This window comes from Equus przewalskii, chromosome 2 (genome assembly GCF_037783145.1).
Source record: "Equus przewalskii isolate Varuska chromosome 2, EquPr2, whole genome shotgun sequence".
Lineage (NCBI taxonomy): Eukaryota > Metazoa > Chordata > Mammalia > Perissodactyla > Equidae > Equus > Equus przewalskii.
The window spans coordinates 31,275,338-31,300,731 of NC_091832.1; the positions used below are offsets into that span (position 1 = coordinate 31,275,338).

The following is a 25,394-nucleotide window of genomic DNA, read 5'->3' on the forward strand; positions in this document are numbered from 1 at the left end:
CGGAGCCGGGGGCGGGGCCGAGGAGCCCAGCGCAGGGGGCGGGGCGGAGCTCTCAGGGGCTGGGAGCCGGGGGGGCGGGGCCGAGGAGCCCAGAGCAGGGGGCGGGGCGGAGCTCTCAGGGGTTGGAAGCCGCGGGGCGGGGCCGAGGGCCCAGAGAAGGGGCCGGGGCGGAGCTCTGAGGGGCTGGGAGCCGGGGGCGGGGCCGAGGAGCCCAGAGCAGGGGGCGGGGCGGAGCTCTCAGGGGCTGGAAGCCGCGGGGCGGGGCCGTGGGGCCCAGAGTAGGGGCTGAGGCGGGCGGTCCAGGCTAAGGTGCGGAGAGTGGCTGGAAGGCCGAGGCGGGGTGGGGACGCTCGGGGCTCCCGGCCGCGAGGGCACAGGGCTGCGGCGGGCGCAGGCAGGGGCGGGGCGGCGGGGCGGCGGGGCGGCGGGGCGGGGCGTGCGGAGGCCCGGACGGCGCGCGCGGCCGGCGGTGAGGTCGGCCCAGCGCGGTGCAGCGAGCGCCCCCCGCGCCCCTCTCCGGCAGCCCAGGCGCCCCCGCCCCGCGCCCGCAATGCCCGAGCAGCTCAGCGTCGCCGAGTTCCTGGCCGTCACCGCGGAGGACCTCAGCTCCCCGGCCGGGGCCGCTGCCTTCGCCGCCAAGATGCCCCGGTGCCGGGGGGCGGCGCTGGCGCGGGAGGAGGTGAGGGGGCTGGGGCGGGAGGGTTCGGGGTCCCGGCAGGGCCTCGCCTGGACCTTAACAGGCGTAACCGGAGCTGCGATGGCCCTCACCGCTACCTAGAAACCTGCCCCCTCCCGAGATCTGGGAGAACCGAGTGCATCGCGAACATCAGCATTCTCGCCGTCGAGGCAGGGTGAGGGCCGGAGGGACCGTTTGGGGGGACCTCGAGGTCACCTCGATGACAGGCTTCACAGGTCGGGGGACACACCCCCAGTGCTCTTGGTGACCTGCCCCGTCTCATGTGTTTGCTCAGCGCCTCGCTGCATCTGTCTGGATTTTCGTCTTCAGAGCCCCACAAGCTTACCCCCCACGTCACTCCCCTTCTGGGAAGCAGGCCTTCCCGCCTCGGTCCTGAACTTACTTCTGCCTGGCTGCAGGGAGGCCCCCTCCCCCTGGCTGCTGGTTCTGAGATTTGGCCGGCGTTTGTGGAATGAATGCGACCGAGAAGGCGCCAGGAGCCGGGGTTCACCTTGGCCAGGCTGTTGGCAAGTTTACCGTCTCCTCTACCCTCCCCTCCCCTCTTTGTCTTTCCCAGCAAGCGTCCCAGGCCTTTTCTTTCGCCCTTGCAGGCCGCCCCACCCCATTCCCCTGCTTGCTGGAGTTTGTTCCTCTTCCCCGGACCTGCCGCATGTTCCCGGGCCTCCTCTGCAGGGAATCTTCTGGGGCAGACACTGTGCGGCTTTGGGGCAAGAGAGAATCTGTGTTTTTGTAGTTCCCTTTTGGAGGATGCCCTGAATTGGGGTGGCATTTTGGACCTCAGCAGCGGCTCTCGCCTTCCATTCTTCACTGTAAGAGTATTGACCACCTACTGGGTGGCAGATATAATACCCTGGGCCACTGTCGTGCGAGATCTCTCCTTCTCCTCCTCTCCTCTGGCAGGCTGAACTCCCATCCCAGAGAGTGTGTGTGTATCGCTTTGTAGGAGTGATAGAGGACTGTGGAAAGAGTGTGGACAGTGCAGCAGGCCTCCCTGTATTCAGATGCTGGCTCTGCAGTTTGCCAGCTGTGTGAGCTTGGGCATGTGACCTGATCTGTTGGAGCCCCGCTTTTGGCATCTGTAAAATGGGGATGCTAATCTTTACCTCACAGGGCTGTGGTATTACGTGAGGCAACGTGTGTAAAGCATGCATCTTGGTAAATAGAATGACTACCAGGTTCATTGACGGACCTCTTTAGACAGAGATGAGGTCTCTCTGGTTCTCATTTCACTCACAGAGCCTAGCCTGGTGCTTTGCACCTCGTAGAAGTGCATGCTTTGATTAAAATAAGCTGCCGATGACCTTTGGCTTTCTTCCTTGGGCAGCACTAGTAGCTTGGAGGCCACCACCCATGCAGGTGGAGGCTCCCAGGGAAGCTGCCGCAGACTCATCCTGAGGAACGAGAGCTTCCTGAGGTTTGTCTTCGTGGCCTCAAGTTTCGTGACCTGGAAGAGTTCAGTGCCATCAGCATCTTTAGGGCTTCCAGTGTTCACCCTTCTCTGTGTGTTCATTAAAATGTGAAATCAGAGCAGGAGCAGAAGGGGCTGTGCTCTGAACCCCTCTCCAGGGACAGAAATGCCCATCTGTGCCCGTGCATCTGGCCTTGCCTGGCTTGCTGTGTGTAAGCGCTTGTGTGTGCCGGCAGGGCTGGGGGTGCCCTTGGAAGGGGTCTGGAGGCCGTGGCCGGCTCTGGTCAGGGCTCAGCTTTGCCCCAGTTGAGGCCAGACAAAACTGGGCCTCCTTTGCCTTTGGGACTTTGGTTTGATGCATGCAGGAGTTCAGTTTTGCAGCAGGAATGCTGTAGGACCCAAACACAGCTTTTCTCCTCAGCATTGAATTCACTGCCCCAGAAGTTAGAATCTGACCTTTGGATTGGACTTTCCTGAGTTTCCTGTTTGGTTTTGCATTCATGTTTATATTTACATGTAGTTTCATGCTGACACCCCCACCCCCACAGTTCTGGGCATGACTAACCCACTCCCGGGCCTGAAGCTCCATTTGGCTGAATCAAAATGCAACTGTTCTTAAGGCACGTCTTCCAGTCCCAGCTGGTTTCCTGGGAGTAGCTAGGGACTCTGTCCTGGGACTTGCAGCCCTTTTTTGCAGTCCTGCTAGGAAGGACCCGGGGCAAGTCACGGGAAACTTGAGTGTCAGTGCTGAGGGACCCTTTAAGAGAGAGCTCACCTAGGAACTCCCTCCTTTAAGATGGGGAAACTCTTGTCCAGAGAGTGCAGGGGGCTTGTCCACGCTCCCGTAGCTGGGAAGGGGAAGAATTGGCATTTCCACCCACAGGTTCTAACCCCTGGTCCTATTCCCTTTCTTTCTACAGTCCAGCTGCCTGTCTCCCTGTGTAACTTCTCTGAACCTCAGTTATTTCACCCATAAAATGGGTCTAATAATCCCTCCTTGCTTTCCTCTCTGGGTCGTTAAGTTCTTTCTTTTTGGTTGTGAAACACTGTACAAATATAAGGGGGTATTAAGACAGATAATCATTCTCTCAGCCTTCCTCCTCCCTGGGCCCCTTTGCATCCATCATCTCATTGATATTCACAATAACACAGGTGAAAATGGGTCCAGGGAGGTTAAGGCAGTTGCTTTGTGTCACAGAGTGGGTCAGTCTAACTCTAGCCTGTGATCTGTCCAGTTCTCCATGCCATCTCTGTCCTAGGCACCAAGCACAGAAAGATGCTGCTCTGGTTTGCAGGCTGGTTGGGGAGAGGTAGCCTATCTTAGGGAGATGAGTAGGAACCCCAGGAGTCTGTCTCGAGTACCCAGAGAAAGGTAGAGAAAGGTGAGATCAGTGCCATAAGAGGCCAGTGGAGCAGGGGAGGGAGGGCGCAGTGAAGACGAATGCAGTCAGGGAGAGCTTCCTGGAGGAAGTGACACTTCCAGATGGGTCTTGAAGGGGGAAAGAACTCCGTTAAGTGGAGAGGACAAGTGAGTGAATTTGGAGACGGGTGGGAAGAGAACATATTCAGGAACCAAGTAAGCCATCTTGACCAGTGCTGAGAATTCCTGCTGTATCGTGTGTCTCAAACTACTAGTGAACTTCTGTCTCCTGATGAATCTTGGATGAAGCAGTCCTCCACAAGGAGGGGATCTTCAAAGGCTTGTGTATTATATATATTTTTTTGAAATTTAATGAAGTTTTACTTACACGTAGGACATCATAATTTTTAATTAACAATTTAAAAATATAACAGAAAAGGCTAAAGCCACCTGTGACTGTGTCTCACAAACCCTGTGTTCTCCCCAGAGGTAACTGCTGTGGCAATGTGTGTGCTTCCCACTGTGGGTCCTCAGAGAAAGTCTACTATCAGCAAGGGGGAGTGGTTAGGAGAATGCTTACCTCAATTCGTATCATGTCTTATAATGCATGCTTTGAAGTTTTATGGGAATCAAATTTATCTTTTCCTTTGTGACTTTTCCTTTTTGAATCTTGTTTTAGAAGAAGAATTTCGTTCTTTTGTTTGTTTGTTTGTTTGTTTCTGGTGATCTGAGGGACTTGCAAGTCCCTGAGCTAACATCTGTGCCGATCTTTCCTCTATTTGGTATGTGGGTCGCTGCCACAGCATGGCTTGATGAGCGGTGTATGTCTGAACCTGTGAACCCTGGGCCGCTGAGCCAGAGCACGCCAAACTTAACCACTACGCCACCGGGCCGGCCCCAAGAATTTCATTCTTAATCCTTAATATTCTTGTCAATTTTACATTCTGCTTCGTCCTATATCTATAATTGTTTTACAAAAAATAATAAAATTTTTGTTTTACAAAAAATGATAAAAATTATGTCATCTTAGGGCTTATTTGTTTGCAAGAAAGATAAACCCTCTCAAGCTTGTTTATGTTGAAGGGAAATTTGCTTTAAGGAATTAGAGGTGCCTGAGGGGACTGAAGAGCAGTAAGTAGTAGACCTCACCAGGGCCTCACTGGAGGCTGGGAAGTCGTCAGGGACAAAAGCAGCTGCTTCGTCCTTCTCACCACCTTTTGCCTTCCTCTTTGCACATCTGAAAAGTGCTTTTGCTCCCTTGTCATCACACAGGCCCCAAAGGGCATCACAGAGTCTTCTGGGGAAGACAGGCAGCTTCAGCCCCCACATTCACGTGACCCCACTGGTCCAGCCTCTGAAGGTGACCAAGCCAGTCTTGTGTCCCACTTCCAAGTTCCTGGCAGAGAGGCTGCTGGCCCAGCCCAGCTTCTGGATTGGTTCCAGAAGCTGGGTCTCCACCCCTGGTTTCATCAGCAGAGGTCGTGGAGCGATAGACGCAGGCAGGGTAAACATGGCCACAGAGACCTACACTGTGGGAGGGGGTACTTCTCGAGAAGAGGGGCAGGGCCTGGAAAGCGACCCCCCCCCCCACCATGTCCACACCAATTTCTCTTCATTTGGCACAATCTCGGCTCCAGGGAGAGGCACTGTGCCTCCCTGATTATCCAGGCGCGGATGAATCCCAGTTTGGAAAGCTCAGGTGCAGGGGAATTAAAAAGATGGATTGGAGAGCTAAGGGGGTGCAACAGGACTTGGAGGGCCTTTGGGCTTTTGAGCTTTTTGCTGAGCAAGGGGGACCAGTGGACCCAATCCTGTCACCTAAGGAACGGATGAGGCTGGCCCCTCCACTGTTCCCTTCTCAGTGAGGGGTACCTCCCTCTCTTCTGTTACATAAGCCAGAGGTCTCACACCTCCGCGTGCACGCTGCATCACCAAGGGTCATGAGCTTTACCTTCCCAGCGTCTCTGCAGTCTACCCACTTCCCTTCGTCTCCAGTCCAAGCCACCATCACCACTGCCCGGGAACACCGCAGTGGCCTCCTGACGTGCCTCTCCACTTTCAATCCAGCTCATTTCTCCCTAACAGCACGGTATCTCTCTCCTTTGCAGTGCACACCATAGAAAAATTTTACATTTATTTGTATAATTATTTTATTAAAATCTGATTTCTCAATAGCTTTTGACTTCCATGAGAACAGAATCTATCTCATCTTGTATGCCTAGTATTTACCATAGCACCATAGTAGGCGCTCAGAAATATTTGTTGAATAACAAATAAATAAAAGAAAACTAAAAAGAAGCATTAATAGAAAATAATGGTGTGAGGGTGCTCCAGATGGAGGGAACAGCTTGGGCAAAGGCCCTGTGGCAGTAAAGAACCTAAAGTATTTGTGACACTGAAGGGAGGCCAGGGGATAGACAGCAATGGACAAATGGAAGAGTGATGCCTTCCACTGAGGAAGTTTGGGGAGGTAGGCAGGGGCTAGATCATATTCAAGCTTCGAGGCCCTAGCAGCAAGTTTGGATTTTACTTAGTTTCCAGTCAAGCAACGTGATTCAGTTTATATTTTAGAAAGATCATATCAACTGCTGGGTGGAGACTCCTTTGGAGGGGAGTGGGAGGGGACCCAAGGAGGCTGTTGTAGTTGTTCATGGAAGAGATGATGGTGGTGTGGACAGGGCCGTGACTGGGGGAGGAGAGAAGTGGGCAGATTCTAGAAGTATTTTATAAGTAGTAACATCAAGATTTGTTGATGGAGTGCGTGTGAGGAGTGGTTCCCAAGTTCTAATGGAAAAGTGCCATTGACCCTTCCTAAGAAGGGGAAATCTGGGAGAGGAACAGGTTTGGGGAAAGTCAAGAATTCTGTTTGTGGGGCCGGCCTGGGGGTGCAGCAGTTAAGTGCACACATTCCGCTTTGGCGGCCTGGGGTTCGCTGGTTTGGATCCCGGGTGCGGACATGACAGTGCTTGGCAAGCCATGCTGTGGTGGGCATCCCACATATAAAGTAGAGGAAGATGGGCACAGAGGTTGGCTCAGGGCCAGTCTTCCTCAGCAAAAAGAGGAGGATTAGCAGCAGATGTTAGCTCAGGGTTAATCTTCCTCAAAAAAAGAGAATTCTGTTTGTATATCTTATGGGTCTTTGAGACATCCAAGTGGAGATGTCAAGAAGGCAGTTGGATATGTGAGTCTGGAAATCAAAGGAGCTGGAGATACACAGTGGAGAGCCGTCAACGTCGAGATAGTGGGTTTCAAAGTTGCCTCTGTGTGAGAATCACCTGGCATCATTCCCAGAGAGTCTGATTCAGTAGCTGTGTCTTCTTTAGGCTTCTTATTGCAAGTAACAGAAACCAACCTGAGCTGATTTAAACAGAAAAGGAGTTCATTGAAAGGGAATATTCAGTAGTGCACAGAATGTCTGGGAAGCTGGAGACCTGGAGCGAGGCAGCAGGCAGGATCTCAGCCAGAATCATTCTGCTGAGCCAGTTTGGCGAGGACACTGCTGCCCTGCACTAAATGCCACTGTCCCCTGGAGACTGGGCCCCTTCACTGCTGTTGCCACCAGCATAAGGACGGATCTTCCACTCTCTCTGCTCCTGGTTCCAAGTCTGCAATGAGTGCCTCTGATTGGTCGAGCCTAGCTCGTACAACTGTACCCTAGCTGCAAGGGAGGCTGAAAAGTAAGAACTTGGTTTTCTTAGCTTTTATAGGAAGCAAGCTCTGCCAAGCCTTGTGCAGCAAGTAATTTCCCAGACGAAGGAAGTTCAGATGCCAGACTGGCGAAAGATGACGGACGTCCTTGACAGCAGGTTTGCTAGCGTGCAGAAGGTGTCTGGGAATCTTCATTCGAACCAGCAGCCCAGGAGATGCTCATGCAGGTGGCCCATGAACCACATGTGTATTCACTGCATTAGCTGCTGTTTAAAGCTGTGGGAACGGAAAAGGTCACCCAGGGAGAGGAGTGGAGAGGGCCGGGGCCCAAGCTTTGGGGAGCTTCAGGATTGAGAGAGTAGGATGGAAGAGTAGTTAATAAAGGAGACTGAGAAGGAGCCACCCATGAGGAAGGAGGGAAATCAAGAGAGTACAGCGCCTCAGAAGCCAGGAGAGGGATGTTTTGAGGAGGGAGCAGTGCTCAGCTCGTCAGACGCTGCCTAGCTGTTCAGAGGTAAAGTGAGAAATGAGTGAGATGAGACCCTGGCGTTGGCAGCCTGGAGGTCATTGATGACCTTAAGAATAGGTTTAGTGCTGTTTTCCCCTCCACACCGGCCTGGACTGGTAGAGGAGGGGTCAGATGAGAAGTTCTCCTGAGATGGGGAGCAGAGACGAGGGATGGTGGCTAGGGACCTGGGCCAAGAGGGTTTTCCAGCTTAGAACCCGCCCGGCCTGGGCCCGGCCTCTTCCCAGAGCAGGCTGACTCTGCACGGGGCCGAGGGCCTTCCTGGGCTCGTCAGTCTCCAGCCCAGTCTCTCGGAGTCTCCTCCCCTCTCCAAATTTCAGTCTTTCTTGCTCACTTCCTTGCCTGGCTTCTGCTGTTTCTAGCCACCGAGGTGACACAGGCAGGTTTGGGGAGAGAAACTGGAACTTTAGGTCAGAGCAGAAGGAAAATGCTTTCCCCGAAGGCAGTTTGGAGGTGTAGTCCTCAGACAGACGTTATTGCTGGAAGGTCCCTTTGGTGGACCTGGTTGCAGCCAGAGCACAGGAGACGGTGAGGGACAGTGAGTTCCCCAGACTCTGGGGCCGGGCCCTGGGCTCCCTTTGTCCTGGGAACGTTGTGATTGGGCGTCACCGTGGAGGGTGCGGGCGGCCGAGCGGGAACAGCTGCTAAAGGTTCTCTAGCTCAGCTGGGTTTTGACCTTGACTGAGCTTTCAAGAACTTCACATGCTGCGGGCTCCACCCAGACTCACTGAATCAGAATCTCCCAGGGGTGAGGCCTGGGCAAGCGTGCTTCAGAAGCTCCCCGGGGTGACTCTGATGTGCAGTGAAGGTGAGAACTATGGTGGTGAGCTCTTACATGCCCACTTAGGTTAGTAATCCCTTCAACTCCATTTATTGAACACCTGCTGTGTGCAAAGGCAGGATGGCAGGTTCTGAGGGCATGAAGATGACAAGGCAAGGCCTCCATCTGGAAAGGAGGACTCATGCCCATGAAAAGATGATTGACAACCCACAGCACACAGGACATGGCTGAGGTCTGTGGAGAGAGTCTAGTAAGTGAAGTCAGACAGACCTGGGTTTGAATTTCTATTGGCTGTGTGACCTCGGGCAAATGACTTACCCTTTCTGAATCTCAGCTTCCCCATCTGTAAATCAGGGGTGATGATAACTATCTTCTGGGGTTGTACAAGGGGATTACGTATAAAGCATGTAGCATGTACCTGGCACATAACATACTTAATGATTTTTAAAAATTCCCTTTCACTAAAAACACAACTACACCTGCACATGGGACAGTTAAAGCGATCAGGAAACACACAGAGAAAAGGGGGAGATATTGGCAACAGGGATGAAGTAATGACTATGAGTGAGCCCTGAAATTGTCTGTGCAGTCCCGGCACCAGAGCAGAACGGGAATCTGTGTACCTGGCAGGTGTCCGGGGATGAATAGCTCAGCCTAGATCTGGACGAGGCAGGTTCTGCCCTCAGCTCTGCCCTTTGCTCTCTCCCAGCCATTTATTTCTTCATCAAACACTTGTTGAGAAGCCTATGCAGTTCTCAGTCCTGGCTGCATGTTACAATCCCCTGGGTTGCTTTTAGGTAGATTTTTCTTTAATTGAGATAAAATTCATATAACATAAAATTCACCATTTAACCATTTTAACATGTACAGTTCAAGTGGTCTTTATTCACAGTGTTGTGCAATTGTCACCATTTCTAATTCCAGAACATTCCTCTCACCCCAGAAAGAAACCCTGTGCTCATTACTCCCCTGGCAACTTTCTGTCTCTATGGATCTGCCTATTCCAGACATTTCATATCGGTGGAATCCTACAATATGTGGCCTTTTGTGTCTGGCTTCTCTCAGTGAGCAGAATGTTTTCAAGGTTCGCCCGTGTCGTCTGGGTTGCTTTAAAAGCAAAATAAATAGGAATAGCAAACACACCAGGCAGTGCTGTAAGCATTCTCCATATATTAACTCATGTAATCCCCACAAGGAAGTGAAGGCACAGGGAGATGAAACAGCTTCGTAAGCAGGGCTGCCAAATAGCACACAGGATGCCTGTGCAATATTTGGGGCACACTGATACTAAAACACTGTTCATTGATTACCTGAAATTCAAATGTTACTGCTGTCCTGTATTTATTTTTGCCAAATCTGGCAACTCTGCTAGCAGAGCGAGGGTTTGGACTCGGACGGTTCCAAGCACTTGGGGGGTGCCTCACCTGTCACACCCTGGGCGGTGCCTGACTCTCCCCTGCCCTCTCCAGGGACTCTGATTGAACAGGTCTGAAGTCGCTCTGGCACCCTTATTTTTTTTTTAGCGCTCCAGTTGATCACCCTGGGCAGCCTGGGGATGTGTTTCTCAGGGCCTAGGAATACCGAGAAGATGTTTGCTGGTGGGATAACTACCACGCAGCCCTCCATGTATGCCAGGCACTGGGCTAGGTGCTTAAATGCCTGATCGCATTCAGTGCTATGAGATAGATGCCATGAGATAGTATCCCATTTGACAGATAGGGAAATGGAGGCTCAGAGAAACTAAATCACTTGCCCCAGGTCACACAGCTAAGAGTATTGGAACCAGAATTTGGACCTCAGAACAATGTGATGTAAAAGCCAGAGTTCTTAACCCCTCCTGCCTTTTCTGTGTTCCCATAGGGCCCTGCTGATATCCATTCATTCATTTACTCATTCATTCATCCCACAAACGTTTATTGCTACATAGGGACCAGGCCCTGAGCTGGGTGCTGTGGATACAAAGGCAAAGGAACCAATCCCTGCCCTTCTAGAGTTTTCAGCCTCGTAGAGAAGTCAGATGCATGGTCAGTAAGGGCCATGAGTGCCCTGAGAAAGCCTGGAATGGGCGCAGGGCGGCATGAAGGCAGGAGGGATGAGTTCTGTTGTGCAGGGAGGGGTGACCTGTAGGCTGAGTCTGGAAAGATGAAGTGTTCACAGGCAGAATGGGGGAAGGGCTCTCCAGGCAGCGTGAGCAGTGCGCGCAGAGGTCTGGCGGCTGGAAACAGGCATAGTAAGGAAATTGCAAAGCATCGGTTAGGGCTGGGGTTTAAAGGATTAGTGATGGATATCAAGCCCAAGTTGGGGGCAGGGAGGGGTTTGTCCAGGCCAACAAGGAACCCAGAGGATGGGAGGCGTGGGACCCTCTGCTGTCTGTCCCGGAGGGCAGGCCGGGCTCTCCCCAGGGTTGGGCGGAATTCAGGGCTTGGGGCCAGGAGTCGGACGGGAATCTTCGGCAGTCAGGCCGGCAGAGTTCTTGCTCTCTTAGCTCATCCCTGCCGAGCAGTCTCCCGAGAAAAATCCCAGCCAGGAAACTTGGGGTTTGCAGAGGCCTCAGCGTACGTCAAGGGTGCGGCTCCCTTCCTGCAACCCCTTTTCTTCCCCGCTTCCCAGCACCCTGCAAGGGGCAGCTGGTGAGGCCAAGCTGGCAAGGCTGGACAGGCTCCCGGGCTGGGGAGATGTCTGCGGGGGCCCAACCAAGGGGGCGCATGGCCAGTCACAGGCTCCAGCAGCACAGGAAGGAAAACAACAAGAGGCTGAGGGATCCTGAAATAATAAATGTCAGAGCTGGCAGGAGCCTTCCATGTCACCGCCCAACCCCTTCATTCCAGATGAGGATTCAGCCCAGGCAGAGAAGGGGGCTGGGCAGAACAGGGGCTGGCCCTGGGCCCTGGCCCCCAGGCCTTGCAGTGCAGCCACTGCAGGGGCTGCGAGCGAGCAGGCAGGGCTGGGGGCCCCTTCCACATGGGCGATGCAGAGCGGGGCTGGGAAGAACCCTGCCGTCCGCAGACACCTCCTTCTGACTGCCCCAGCCTGGAACAGGCGTGGGGCTGATCCAGATGAAAACCACTGGAGAATTTTGCTCCTGCTGGCGGCCGAGGTTGGAGCAGCCTTGCAGGGTACCGTTCATCTCGACTCTGAGTCCCAGAGCATCGACCTGGGAGGGGATTTGGAGGTCCTGTCCATCAGCTCTAAATGGTATGGATGAGGAAACTGAGGCACAGAGGGAGGAAGGAGTTTGCTCAGAGGGACACAGAGGGGCTAATGGCAGAGGCAGGCCTAAAATTCAGCACCCTTCCTTCCCCCAAAACATTTCTGTGTGGCCTCTCTAGAGGCTGACATCCACCATTAGGAAAGAAGCGACCTGATTTCATCTTCACAGCAGTCCTTCCAGAGCCACCTGGGGCTCAGTGAGGCGGGACTCACCTCGTGGCCTGCTGTCGTGTGCTAGAGAGCGAAGTCTCTGGAGGCAGAGGGCTCCGCGCTTCCTGGAGTGACCTTGAGCCAGTTGCCTCAGTTTCCTCGTCTGTAAAATGGGGAAGATAATAACTACCTCACAGGGTTGTTGGGAGGAGTAAATGATTTAAATAACACGTCTGCCCCAAAGCAGGCACTCAGGAAGTGGTGTCTGGATTCATCCTGGACACTCCTCCCGGGAGCTGGGAATCCGAGTCCTTCCTGTAGTGTGATCAGCTTTGGGCCGGGCTGTGCTCCCCAGTCACCCTGTCGTGCCTGGGGGACGAGGCTACACCCCCTTTCTCCCGCTTGGGCGTGGGCCTGCAGCCGAGCCCCAGAGTCGGTCTTTCTACCAGGAGAATTTATCAGGCCACTCGGCTCTTGTGCAGAACCCTGCAGGATCTCCCCATACTTGTGGGATAAAACCTAGAGGTTTTGGTTAAAGGCATGGACTCTGGAGCCTGACACCCTGGGTTTGAGTCTTGGTTCCACCACTTACTAGTTGTGTGAGCCTAGGCATACGGCATAAGTTCCCTGGGCCTCAGTTTCCTCATCTGTAGAACCTCCTGGGGTTGTTGGAAGGAATACATGAACTAATACATAGTATGTCAGGTGCTTAGAATAAAGCCTGGTACGTGGTACTGATAGAGGAGCACCCAGCCGGCTCTCGTTATCGTGAGCATGGTCTCCCAGCGGCCCCTTCCCAGCCCTGCTTGGCCCGAGGCTCACTGCTCGCCACTTCCCCACTGGCCCTGGAACCTGCCTGCTCCGGGAGACTCCTGGCTGTTCCCCAAATGTGCCGAGCGCTCCTACCAGGGGCTTTGCAGGGGCACCTCTCCTCGCTTAGAATCTTCTTCCCCTGTCCTACTTTCCTCCACCAATGTCTTCATTTTTCGACTTTCTGATGAAGCATCACTTCATCCCAGGGTGGGGTGGGTGCTCCTCCTCTGTGCCCCCACACGGGCTTCTCTTCGGCTCCAGGCTCAGCAAGGCCGCCTGAGCCCTTAGACAATGTCCTTGTCTACCTTCTGGCTCCCCGACTGGGCTGTGAGCACCTTGAGGGTAGATCCTGGCATCCCTCTCTCCCCAGCACCTGCACCGGGCCTGGGTACAGCCGGGCACTCAGTGTGTGCGAATGAGCTCCTGCTGCGTGCCAGTGACCCTGTTAGAGACCTTCCCCAGCCCCTCCCTCTGCGCATCAGGGTGGAGAGGGGCAGGTTTGCAGATCTGAGATTCCGAGCAGGCGCTATTAAGGGAGTGGAGCGAGCTGGGATTGCCCTAAAGTGTGATGCCAGAGAATACTTCTCGGTCCCACCCTTTCCTCTTCCTTGCTGGACACCCAGGAGGGGCCCTGGGGGGCTCCCTGCCTTTCTCTGGATCTGGCAGTTGGGCAGGTGGGTGAGAAAAGGCGAACTTCGAACATGACATGAACAGGACAGCTCTCCTTTGCACAGCTACAAACCTCCATCTTTCTGTGATTCGATTCTCAGTGGGAGGTGGCTGAGCAGCAGTGACTGTCATTCCCATTTTGCAGGTCCAAATTCCGCTAGAGATGCTGGGGACTTGCTCAGGGTCTCAGAGCTGGTAAGGACTGAGTCCAGAATAGAACCCAGGTCTCCTCATTCTGCGTCTTGTTCTTTCCACCATGTGCCCTCTTCGTAATTAGGCCTGGAGCTTGGTGGCCGCCTTTAGCCAGCAGATCAACCTTAACCCCTTCCCGCCTGGGCCTTGCCCTCCATTGCTCCTGAGCCCCTGGCCCTCAGGCCCACTTTTCCCAGACCCCACTCTCTCCCATCTATCCCTCTTGTTGAAAGCCGTGCACCGTCTGTTGAAAGGGGCCAGCTCAGTGTCCTAAGGTGTCAAGGACTAGTTCCAGGTACCTTGGGGCAGTGGCTCCAACTTTGCTGAATATGAGAACTTCTTGTTTTCTTTTATTAACTTTGTATTATAGAAATTTTCAAACATACACAAAAGTAGCCTTACTCAGCTTCAGCAGCTATTCATATTTTGCCAATCTTATTTTCTCATCTATTAGCCCTCCCTTTTGTCTCATTATGGAGAATTTATAATAGTCGCCGGAACAGAATGATGAACCCCCATTTACTCATAACCCAGTCCTGTCCTGTCCACACCCCCACCTACTTTCTTGAGTCTCATCTTATTTTGAAGCAAATTCTAAACATCAAGACATTTCATCTTTAAATATTTCTATATGGATCTCTAAATAGTAAGGACCCCTTTCTTGTTTGCATAACTATGATACCATTATTGTACCCCAAAACATCAACAATAATCCCTGAATCATCAATTATCTAGTTTTCAGATTTCTAGTTGTCTGATAATTGTCTAACCTCTTTTATAGTTTATTTTTTTAAAAAGCAGGATTCAAGAAAAGTCCACACATTACCATTTGTTGATGTGCATTTTGAGTCTCGTAAGATTCCCCTGCCATCGTTTGTGGTTTTGTTTTTTTGCGGTCCCCTTGTTAGCGAAACCATGAGGCTTGTTCTGTAGTTTCACACCGTCTGACAGCCCATTGCCGCATCCCCAGGTGTGGTTTAACAAGATTCTCCATCTTCTGCGCTTTCCTTAAATTGGTAGTTGGATCTAGAAATGAGAAGTCCCAGGTTTTCGGGGGGTTTTAGCATTTTATATATCATTTCATGAAATGTTTTAAGGATAACTTAATTTGCTCATTAAAGTATTGTATTTTAATTTTCGTGTTTAAATGTAGTGCAGATAATCTAATCTTCGTGTGGACATCAGAGTCCAAGAGCAAAGGAGCCAGGACCCCGCCAGCTCACCGGAGGACCCCTTTTCAGTGTCAGAGTTTCACTGACCTTCCCTCAACAGCTGTACTTTTCATATTGATTGATTGATTGATTGATTGAGAAATATGAAAAAGGACAAAATACTATCAAGAATTCAAGAATGCTTTTAAAGATTTCAGTGTCTTATTGATCATGAGAGCTGCATACATGTTTGGGATGTGGTCAGGCTAATTTGTGAGACGTTTCTTATTGGTCTTTAGTGTGTACTGTAAGTGTGGCTTCATAGGGGCCTGGTAGTAACTCCATGGGCCCCCAGGATCTGGGGCCCATGGACTGGAATGAACAAGGGAGTCAGAGTCTAAAGTCTGAGTCCCAGGTCTATCTCCACCACTTGCTGGCTGTGTGAGCTCAGGCAACTTTCTTTACCTCTCTGAGCCTCATTGATTCATCAGTCAGATGGGAGCAAAAGCAATGACTGCCTCATTAGGATGCTGTGGGTCTTAAAGGGTGGATGCCAACTGCTTTACAAACTGTAAAGCCCTGTACATGTTTGGGTTTGTATTCTTTCCCTAGTTTGTTTGCGTTTCCAATGAGACCCAGGGCAAGAAACTCAGCTGAGCCTTCTTTGCAACCTGTAAAATGAGGAGGGAGTGTTAGATTATCTTCAATATTCTGTGATTTACCCTCTCAGGGGTCAACATCACGGTCCAAAGCAAAGATAGAAAATGGTTTTCATCTCTGTGCCAAGTCTAGTTTAGTTGGTAGAGGCTACCTGAAGAGCTGTCTTAGCAGAATGATGAACCAACCCAGGGTTAGTGGGGAAAATACTGTGATTGATTAACGATGGCTGCAGTGGTCATGGGATGCCACAAAAGCAGTGCGTATGCCGCATATTCATCCAAAGGAGTGAATGTCTAATGGTATAATTTAATCTGCAGCTCCCAAGGCCTTAGCTTTAGCTGCTCTGCCCTCTTGGCTGAGTTGCCATGGTTACCACAGCTGGCTCTGAGGACTCACAGGAATGAAGAATGGGTCCTATTGATGAATCTTGACCCAGGAGAGGGGCATGCAGAAGGCCCTTCCAAGCAGGGCAGCTGGGCATGGCTCTAGTGCTGCCATCTGTGGTCTTCTGCCTGCAGAGAACACGAACCAGGGAGCCAGCACGCTGTGTGTGTGTGTGTGTTTGGGGTCGGGTAGAGGACATAAAAGGCAGTGCCGCCAGCTGGAACTAGCCAGGCAAGGCTGCCTGAAGGACTTCAGTTGGTTTTCCAAGTTCAGACATGTCCCTGATGCCCTCATGTTTCACCTGCCTTTGCCCTGTGCCCGCCCAGGCTCTTGCATGGAGCCACTGACTCTTAGCTTTGAGATAAATCTAAATGGCCATCACTACTGATCCAAAATCCAGTGCCTGAATCATGCTCTACCCCCTGATGTCCTTGAATACTTCTAGTGATGGGGAGCTCACTCCCTATAGGGGTCACTTATTCTTCCTCTGTTTGAGGAAGAGGAAGAACTCCTTCCTCGGTTTGAGCTGACATCTGTTTCTGTCTGCCTAACTTCCACCTCTCAGTCCTGGGACTCCTCTTCAGGCCAACAACTCATACAAATCTACTTTCTCTTCAGTAGGCTTGGAGTATTTGGAATTGGGGCTCTACCACTGCTGTCAACCTTGTTTCTTTGGGCAGCTCTTCCTCTGTGGCTTCCCCGTCTGAGGGGATGGTGAGGGGAGAAGGTGGAGGCAGAGGTGGCCGCGTTGGGATTCAGTTCAGAGGCAGATCAGGATCAAAGAAGCCGTGTCCCTTAGCCTTTGTGGGACAGCTCGGTGGAAGGAAAGCACATTGGCCCCGGATCTGGCCAGACCTGGGTTTAAATTACGACTCTGCCGCTGTTCAGCATTATGTGACCTGTACATACCTGGACGTGTTGCTTTGTCCCTGGCACACATCTGTAGAAGGCAAATGGTGATGCTTACCTCATACAGTGGCGGGGGGTGACGAGTAACGTGCCCGGCACAGAGCGGCCACCCAGGACATGGAATGTCTGTACTCTGAGACTGCCGGGGCTGAAGTTTCACTGTGGTCCCTCCACACCTATGGTTCCCACAGCTTGCCAAGCAGGATCACAGCGGGGTGGCGGTGGGGGTGGGGGAGGGCTATCTTTAATTAGCTCAAGGGAAGTCAAAAAATTCCTAAACCAAATTCAGTTCAATTTTGAAATAGATGACATTATTAGCTACCAAATAATAGTGTTCTAAGCACTTTACCTATGTGAATTCATTTCATCTCCCCAACAACCCTATGTGGTGGAAACTATTATCATCTTCATTTCATGAATGGGGAAATTGAGACACAGAGAGGTCACATAGCAAGTACCTAATGGAGCTGGAATTCAAAGCTAGGTAGTTTGGAGCCAGCCCCATACTTTTAGCAAAGATGACTTACTGCGTCTCTGAAGGTAGAATTAGACCAGCCATTCCGGGACCTTAGCTGCGTCAGAATCACCTGGAGGGCTTGTTAAAACACAGGCTGCTGGCCCCGCCCAGAGTTTCTGATCCAGCTGAAGAATTTGCGTTTCTAACAAGCTTCCGGGTGATGCTGATGCTGCTGGCTCAGGCGCCCCGCTTTGAGAATCCCTGACCACTCGGGATTAAATGGACCACCTGAAGCCAGAGGCGGACTTGTTTTTTCTCACCTGTCCTGTCTCGGGCTCAGGGGACGAGGGCTGATCTCATCCACAGGCAGAAAACAAAGCACAGGGAGAATCACATTCAGATTTTCCAAATGCCTCAAGCCTTGGCACAGGCCGCGGTGGCTGCGCTCCCAGGTCAGCCTCACAGTACCTCTGAGTTAAGTGGAGAATTTTTTTCCCCCCATGTTCTACTATTTTTCTCTCATTTTAAAGAAGAGGCAGTTTGGAGAACTGGCTGGGCTGGGGTCCCCCGGGGAGATCGTTTGGGGGAGACGGGGTTTAGAATCTCAGCTTGTGACTCATTGTGCTATGCTAGCATCGTTGCAGGAACTCTGGGAACCTCTCTGCCTTTCCCCAGATGCCTCCCCTCCCCAGGCTATGATCGGAACTTCCTCCTTAAACTACATTTCGTTAGCTTAACTCTTTGCCCCATTATATCACAGATGTTATCAGTCATTTATACCCCAGTGTGAATGATTTTCAGATATTTTCTTGAGAAAAGGGTGCTCAGAATTCTCCCCTCTTTGTGCCCCCTTCGGGTTGCGTGTTTATATGTCTGTGAGCCTCTTGAAGGAAGGGGCCGTGCCCAGCTAACCTAGGCACCTCGAGATGCTTGTTGAAATGAAGGAATGAAAGGAGGAGTAAACGGTATTCCTCTCCTTGCCCATTGCCTCCCTCCTCTAGCAACCCTGCCACTCAGACCACGTGCTCCCCCACCGCCGCCCCCGCCCACAGTGCAGTCTCTCAGTCTCTTTTCTGCCGGCCCACTGCCCACAGTCAAGCATCACAGCTTAAAGCTGTCCCTCTTCCTCCTAACAGACACGGCTCTGCCTCCCCTGGGCTCCCAGGCCTTGTCTCTCTTCTATTAAAGCCCTAATCACATTGCGTTACAAGTATCTGCTTGGCTCTTTCTTCCCTTCCATGGTGATGTCCCTGAGAGCTGAGATTGTCTTTTATTATCTCAGGGAGTGAACACATAGCAGGCTCTCAATAACGAGCTGAATGAGTGAATAGCTTTGTGAACCTTGGTTGCTAAGAGCAGTATGGGCCAGGATGGTATCTTGCTGGGAAGCCATTTCCTGATATATGTCTGACAAGGGCATCAGGGACAGTTTTTGGATGATTAGAGTGACCTGCCTGCCTGTACCAGTTAGAGCTAGTTCAGCTACAAGTGTCAGAATACCCAGCATAACAGTGGCTCAAATAAGATATGTATTTCTCTTTCATATAAAATAAGTCTGCAGATAAGTAGTCCAGGGCTGATAGGGTGGCTCCCCAGTCATCAGAGACAAGGCTACTACCTTGTTGTACCACCATCCACAACACATGGCTTCTACCTCATGGTCCAAGATGGCTGCCTCAGCTCCAGACATCACTAATGCCTTCTAGCCAGGAGAAAGGTGTGACAGAGGACACCCTTCTCTTTGTTTTCTTCCTTTCCTTTTCTTCACTAAAAAAATAGGGGATGGCCCGGTGGTGCAGTGGTTAAGTTCACACGTTCTGCTTCTCAGATCCCGGGTGCAGACATGGCACCACTTGGCAAGCCATGCTGTGGTAGGCGTCCCATGTATAAAGTACAGGAAGATGGGCACAGATGTTAGCTCAGGGCCAGTCTTCCTCAGCAAAAAGAGGAGGATTGGCAGTAGTTAGCTCAGGGCTAATCTTCCTCAAAAGAAAAAAAAACATTTAAAAAAATAGACTTCATTTTTTAGAGCAGTTTTAGTTTCACAGCACAATTGAGTGGAAAGTACAGAGTTCCCATATATCCCCTTGCTCCACATACACGCAACCTCTCTCACTATCACCATCCCATGCCAGAATGGAACATTTGTTATAATCAGTGGGCCTACACTGACACATCATTATCACCCAAAGTCCATGGGTTACATTAGGGTTCACTCTGGTGTCGTACATTCTGTGAACTTTTTTGTATTTTTTTTAAGATTGGCACCTGAGCTAACATCTGTGACCAGTCTTCTTCTTTTTTTCCCCTTCTTCTTCTCCCCAAAGCCCCCGGTACACAGTTGTACATTCTAGCTGTGGGTCCCTCTAGTTGTGGCATGTGGCCTCCTTCCTCAGCGTGGCCTGACGAGCGGTGCCGTGTCCACGCCGGGGATCCGAACCGGCGAAACCCGGGGCCGCCGAAGCAGAGCGCGCGAACTTAACCACTCGGCCACGGGGCCGGCCCCTATTCTATGAGTTTTGACAAATGTATAGTGACAAGTGTCCACTATCATAGGATCATAGAGAGTAGTTTCTCTGCCCTAAAAGTCCTCTGTGCTCCACCTGTTCTTCCCTCCCTCCCCTCACCCCCCGGCAACCACTGGTCTTTTGTCTCCACAGCTTTGTCTTTTCCAGAATCTTGTATAGCTGGAGTCACACACTACCCAGCCTTTTCAGACTGGCTTCTTTCACTTAGTAATATGCATTTAAGTTTCCTCCATGTCTTTTGTGGCTTGATAGCTCATTTCTTTTTTTTTTTTTAAGATTTTATTTTTCCTTTTTCTCCCCAAAGCCCCCCCTGGTACATAGTTGTGTATTCTTAGTTGTGAGTCCTTCTAGTTGTGGCATGTGGGACGCCACCTCAACATGACCTGAGGAGCGGTGCCGTGTCTGCACCCAGGATCCGAACCGGCGAAACCCTGGGCTGCTGAAGCGGAGCACGCAAACTTAACCACTCGACCACCGGGCCAGCCCCAGCTCATTTCTTTTTAGTGCTAAATAATATTCCATTGTCTTCCGAGCTTTGGCGGTTAAGAATAAAGCTGCTATAAGCATCTGTGTGCACATTTTCAGTGGAAATAAGTTTTCAGCTCATTTGGGTAAATATCAAGGAGCACAGCTGCTGGGTTCTATCGTAAGAGTACGTTTAGTTTTGTAAGAAACTGCCAAACTGTCTTCCAAAGTGGCTGTGCCATTTTGTGTTCCCACGAGGAACGTGTGACAGTTTGTGTTGCTCCACATCCTCGCCAGCATTTGGTGTCATCAGTGTTCTGGATTTTGGCCATTCTAATAGGCGTGCAGTCCCTCTCTTCCTGTTAAGGATGCTTTCTGGAAGCTAACAAGTGAAATATCCATTACACCCCATTGGTTAGAACTTGGGTGTACGACCACACTTAGCTACAACGTAGGCTGGGAATGTGATCTTTAATCTGAGTGGCCAGGTGGCCATCTGAAAAGTCAGGGTTCTTACTGCTGAGGAAGAAGAGAGAATGGACGTGGGGGCCAACAGCAGTCTCTGCCACAGTGCCGGGGAGAGATGGCCGTTCAAGCCAGCTCAAGCACTACAGGGACTTTGTTGGCCGGTTCAGGGGTATTTCGTGGAGGCCCCAGGACTAGAAGGTGGAAGGGCCTCGGGGCAGGATATGGGTTTCATGTGCTTCTCTCCACACCTGCTTGTTCTCTTCTCTTTGCACATAGTGGGAAAGGCGCCCCAGCTCAAGCGCTTGCAGTCAATTAGCTGGCTTCCTAGAGCCTGTTTCCAGATTCCTTGGAGAGAGTGTCCACCCTGGTCCAGTCAATGCTGGCTAGAACAAACAAGGCGCCCAGGACCCCCCTCTAGAGGGGAGGAGAGCAGTTTCCAGAGACTGGGTGTCATGGGATGGGAGACTCCCCAAGGTGTCTAGAGCGCAGACATAGACCTCTCAGGTCCATGTCCCAGGCCTTTGCAAACCTTTCATTTAGATAAACAATTATTGAGCACCTTATGTATGTCAGGCACACAGATGGCCTTCTAGGGAGTTTTCTAAATCTCTGTGGAATTTGTTCATATCTTTAACCTGCGCTATCTTTTGGCGTCAAGTCATGGCTCCTTCAATTAATCCCCTCTTAGCTTTCCCTTTTCAAGTTTCAAGGTATGGGGATGAGGCCTTTGCGAACATGTGTTTCTTCACCCGGGCCTTTGGGAACTAGGGAGATGTCCATGTTCTCTCCTCTTGCCTTTGTCTCGCTGGTAGAAGTGTCTCAGTTCTTCAGCTGATTCAGATATGGCCCCCACTCCCTGATCTCCCTGACTGCTTGACTTTCTTTCTTCAGCCCTGAGATGGGCCTCCACTGGTCCCAAATGTGCAAGTATCTCAAGTTCATACTCAGGGAGGAGAACGTTAGGTTTCTAGTCCCCGTAGGAAAAGTACCCAGAATCTGATGGACCTTTCTAGTGTCAGCAACAGCAGCTGGTGATGACCATAGGTACTGTTCATTGAAGATGCGCTCTGTGCTCCACACCAGGCTAAGCCCATCATCTCATACATATAACCCTCCTAACAACCCTGAGGGGTAGGCATTATTTCCCCCATTTTACAGATAGCTAATCAGGAAGCTCAGAGAGAACAGGCAACTTGCCCAAGGTCACACAGCACCTGGGCAGTGGAGCTAGGCTTCAAAACCAGACCCTCCTCCCTCCAGAGGCTTCCTACCTGCCAAAGGCTTCCGCGAACACCCCACATCGCCTCCGAGCTCTGCCCTGTGGCATATCCTGTGAGTATGGTGTAGAATCTTCGGAGGTGCCATTCCAAACGTGTTCGCTAACTCTTGTCATATTGAAGCAACTCTTTGGAGCTCCAACTCTGATCCCACTTTAGTCACTGGACAAAATAGGTGGGGCTGGGGTCAGAGAAGGGCCGTGGTGTCTGGATGGAGCAGTGTGCTGACTGGGGCACCCTGGGAGCCCAGCTCTGCTGTGACCCTGCCATTTGACTCTGGGCAAGACTCTCCCCTGTGTTGGCCTCGGTTTCTTCATCTGTGGCTCTGTGGGCCCTTTGTAGCCCTAACATTCTGTGACTTCCAGCTTAACCCTGCACTTCATAAGGGTTTCATGAGGTTGGCAGCTTTATACCCACTGAAAGAGGAGCACATCTGGGAGGTTTCCATGCAGGCTGAGCCTACCTGGGGCAGGTGAGTTCGGCCTCTTGCCATCACATCTCCTGGCCTTCCCCAGTCTGCACCCCCGGACTTTGGGGTTGCATGTTGTCATCCCACCAAGTCTTCCCAGTGGAGTTGAGTGCCCCCTCTACCCTCTCTCATCTCCCCACCACCCATAGTATCTGGTATCTTCCTCATCCTCACGTGCCTGCTCCTCGAGCCTGGGATTTGGTGAACAGAGTTCCCCCATATAGAGACGTCTACATTCTCTCTTCTGGTCTTTGCTAAGCATTTTGTACATAATCGTCAAATCATTCATTCTCTCAGCAACTCTGTGAGTCCTTAGTATCATCCCCACTGTGCAGACAAGGCACCCAAGGCTCAGAGAAGTTAACAGTTTGTCTGGATTGACACACTAGTTCGTGTCAGAGCCGAAATTCAAACCCACTCTGGCATATCCCCCCGTGCCACACGCCTTGGCATCGCTGCGTTTACTTGGCCTGCACTGGCGTTCGGGAGACAAGTCTGTGGACTTCCTGGAGGAGTGTGACTGGTCTGTGGTGTCCACGCATCTGGTGGTCTGTTTCTGGGTGGTGGGGTTTCAGGGGGCCCCGCGGGAGGAAACTGTTTGTGTGTGTTTGGAGGGTGGGATGTGGAGTCAGGCACCCCTCCCAGCGGAGCGTCTCTGAACCTCTGCCCCGTGTGCTTCCAGGTCCTGGAAGGAGACCAGGCCCTCCTGCAGAGAGTGAAGAAGGCCGTGCGGGCGATCCACAGCTCCGGCCTTGGTGAGCAAGCCTGCCTGATGCCCAGCCTGGCCGGCCAGCCCCTGCCCAGCCCCCGCCTGGAGCTGACGCTGCCCTTCCCTACCTCCCCAGGCCACGTGGAGAACGAGGAGCAGTACCGAGAGGCTGTGGAGTCCTTAGGCAACAGCCACCTGTCCCAAAACAGTCATGAGCTGTCCACCGGCTTCCTGAACTTGGCTGTGTTCACCCGCGAGGTGGCCGCGCTCTTCAAGAACCTGGTGAGGCCCCTGATCCTTCTCACCCAGCCGTTAGCCCAGGCTCAGGGTAAATCAAGTGGGCTTGAGAACCTGACCTGGAAAGGGCTGGTTTCCACCCTTCTCCTGGGCTGCCCTTGACCTCTGACCCATGACCTGAGGTCCCTTTCCAGTTCTGAGCCACCATTTGCATCCTTCTTCCTCTCTGACTTCCCACCCACGTCTCCTCTCCCTTCCCTCTCTGCCCTCCTCTTTCTCTCCTGTGGCGAGTCCCCAGGAGCAGAGGGGTCTCACAGTGGGGAAGAGTCCCACGCGACAGAGGGCTCCCTGGAGGAGGTCTGGGAGAAGGGAGGGCAGACTTTGGGGTTCCTGTCTTTGCGCCTCTCCTTTACCCGCTTTGTCCTCTGCTTTCCCAGCTGCATCTGCTTTGTCTTCAAAGCCTAGAACCTGCCTCTCCTCCCCAAACCCCCAGCTCCTGCACGTGGCCCCGTGGCCTCAGGTTCCTTCCTGAGATTGCCTCCTCCCCTGTCCTCTGAGTCCCCACCTCGAGACCACCCGAGGTACCAGCTCTTCCGTGCGCAGGCGCGGCTCTCAGCGCTGCACTGCTGTGAACTCATTCAAGCCGGGAGCACAGCTCTGTGGGGTGGTTCACCACTGCCCTTGCTTTGCAGACTAGGAAACCAGGACACGAGGTTAAGCAGCTTGCCCCAGGTCTCACGACTGGATTTGAACCCAGGTTGCCTGGCTCCAGCTTCTGAGCACAAGCCTGGCTGCACCGTCGCCCAGCAAAGCCCCTCTCTCTCCAGGCTCCGTAGCTTTTGGACCGGCTCTCGTGGCCTGAGTCCCACGCAGTGCCCTCCCTGGCTGGCAGGGACCCTCATCTCTGAGAGGCAGTTTGCTTAGTGGTTAAGCACCCAGACCTCGGGCTTAGAGTCAGGCCTCGAATTCCCGCTCTGCTGCTCACTAGGTGTGTGACCCTGGGCAAGTCACTCAATCTGCCTGAGCTGCGTCTGTAAAATTCGGATGCTGATGGTACCCACCTCACAGAGTCATAGTGAGGGTTACGTGAGTTAAGCGCCTGCTCCAGAGTAAGTGCCCCGTAAATGTTCGCTAAGACTGCCATCCGTCCTTACTACGTCTGCACAGCACTGCCTCACACGCTGTCCTGCACGGGGGGCCGTGAATGGCGCTTGAGTTCAACTGAGTTAGTGACCACTTTGGTCTTTACCTCTCCTCCTCCTGTTTCGGTGAAACTAGTGTTTGCTGTGGTGGCCATTGTACCAGGGGCTGGGGACACGGGAAGAGTCAGGCGCTGCCTCAGGGAGCCACAGTCTAGTGAGGGAGGTGGGAACTGAGATGTAGGACAACACCAAGCAGTGCCTGCAGCATAGCACGGACTCAAGGACCCAGGAGTCGGGCCAGAGGCCTAGTGCTGCCATCATTCAGAAAAAGGGAGGTCAGCACAGGCCGCAGGCAGGAGTGGTCAGGAAGGGAGACCTGAGCTGTACCTTGAAAGGTAGGCTGAAATATCAGACAGGCCGTTTGGGGTTGCCAAATGACAAACTCAACTTGAACTAGGTTAATTTTTAACAAGGGAAGTCACTGGCCCCTGCAATGGGAAGTCCAGGTACGCAACCGGCTTTAGGCCCCATCTTGTTCTCTGAGATAGTTTCTCTCTGCCTCTACTCAGAGGGCAGGATGGCCCAGTAGGCCCAGCTTCGCATCTTACCAGAAGAAAGACAGTCTTTCTCCCGTGACTTTGGCAGAGAAGCCCCAGGAAGGATCCTGATTGGCTGGCTTGGGTGGTGTGCCTGTTCCCGATCCAGTCGCTGTAGCTCCAGGATGGAGTACTCTGGTCAGCTCCGACTCCTGTGTTGACCCCACGGCCACAGGGAAAGGGTTCCCCACATTATAAGTGGAGACGAGGAACTAGCCAGACAAAAACGACAGATGGGCACCACAGGTGGACTCCAGAGAGTCAGAGAGGAGAGGACAGGGTGCTCCTGGCAAAGGAACAGAGATGGGACTGACTGCGGATGTTCCTGGGCAGTGAGGCCGTAAGGCCGGATTAGCTGGGGAGGGGGTAACAGCTCTATGGCAGGCTGACTCTGCCGCCCCCTTCTACCTTCCGGCCTCTGCATCTCTCCGCCCGCCTCCCTTACCCCGCTGCTGTCCTCCCCCTGCCTCATTGTCCCGTTGCTGTCC

The 25,394-nt window shown here is 52.4% G+C and overlaps 1 protein-coding gene and 1 long non-coding RNA gene across 5 annotated transcripts in view; one reads left to right on the plus strand and one right to left on the minus strand.

Annotated features, from left to right (window-relative positions):
* The first annotated feature begins 258 nt into the window (after positions 1-258).
* ASAP3 (ArfGAP with SH3 domain, ankyrin repeat and PH domain 3) overlaps positions 259-25,394 on the plus strand; it is a 44,457-nt gene continuing 19,321 nt past the window's right edge. The window contains exons 1-4 of one of the 3 annotated variants that reach the window (XM_070598203.1): positions 259-309; positions 524-679; positions 22,905-22,977; positions 23,068-23,213. In XM_070598203.1, the coding sequence (XP_070454304.1) occupies positions 551-679; positions 22,905-22,977; positions 23,068-23,213 (348 nt within the window). In that variant the 5' untranslated portion in view covers positions 259-309; positions 524-550. Of the gene's footprint in view, positions 310-428; positions 680-11,302; positions 11,616-22,904; positions 22,978-23,067; positions 23,214-25,394 lie in introns of those variants that run through there. The other 2 variants (XM_070598196.1, XM_070598204.1) reach the window with 2 other exon arrangements.
* On the minus strand, positions 9,288-25,360 carry LOC103551298 (uncharacterized). 2 transcript variants are annotated; one of them, XR_011534157.1, is made up of 5 exons: positions 24,919-25,333; positions 21,748-21,915; positions 14,281-14,480; positions 11,844-11,943; positions 10,318-10,635 (listed from the first exon to the last, which is right to left on the minus strand). It is a non-coding gene; the product is annotated as an uncharacterized lncRNA (long non-coding RNA). The 2 variants fall into 2 exon arrangements; XR_544978.2 differs by lacking the exon at positions 21,748-21,915 and having other exon boundaries at positions 9,288-10,635; positions 24,919-25,360.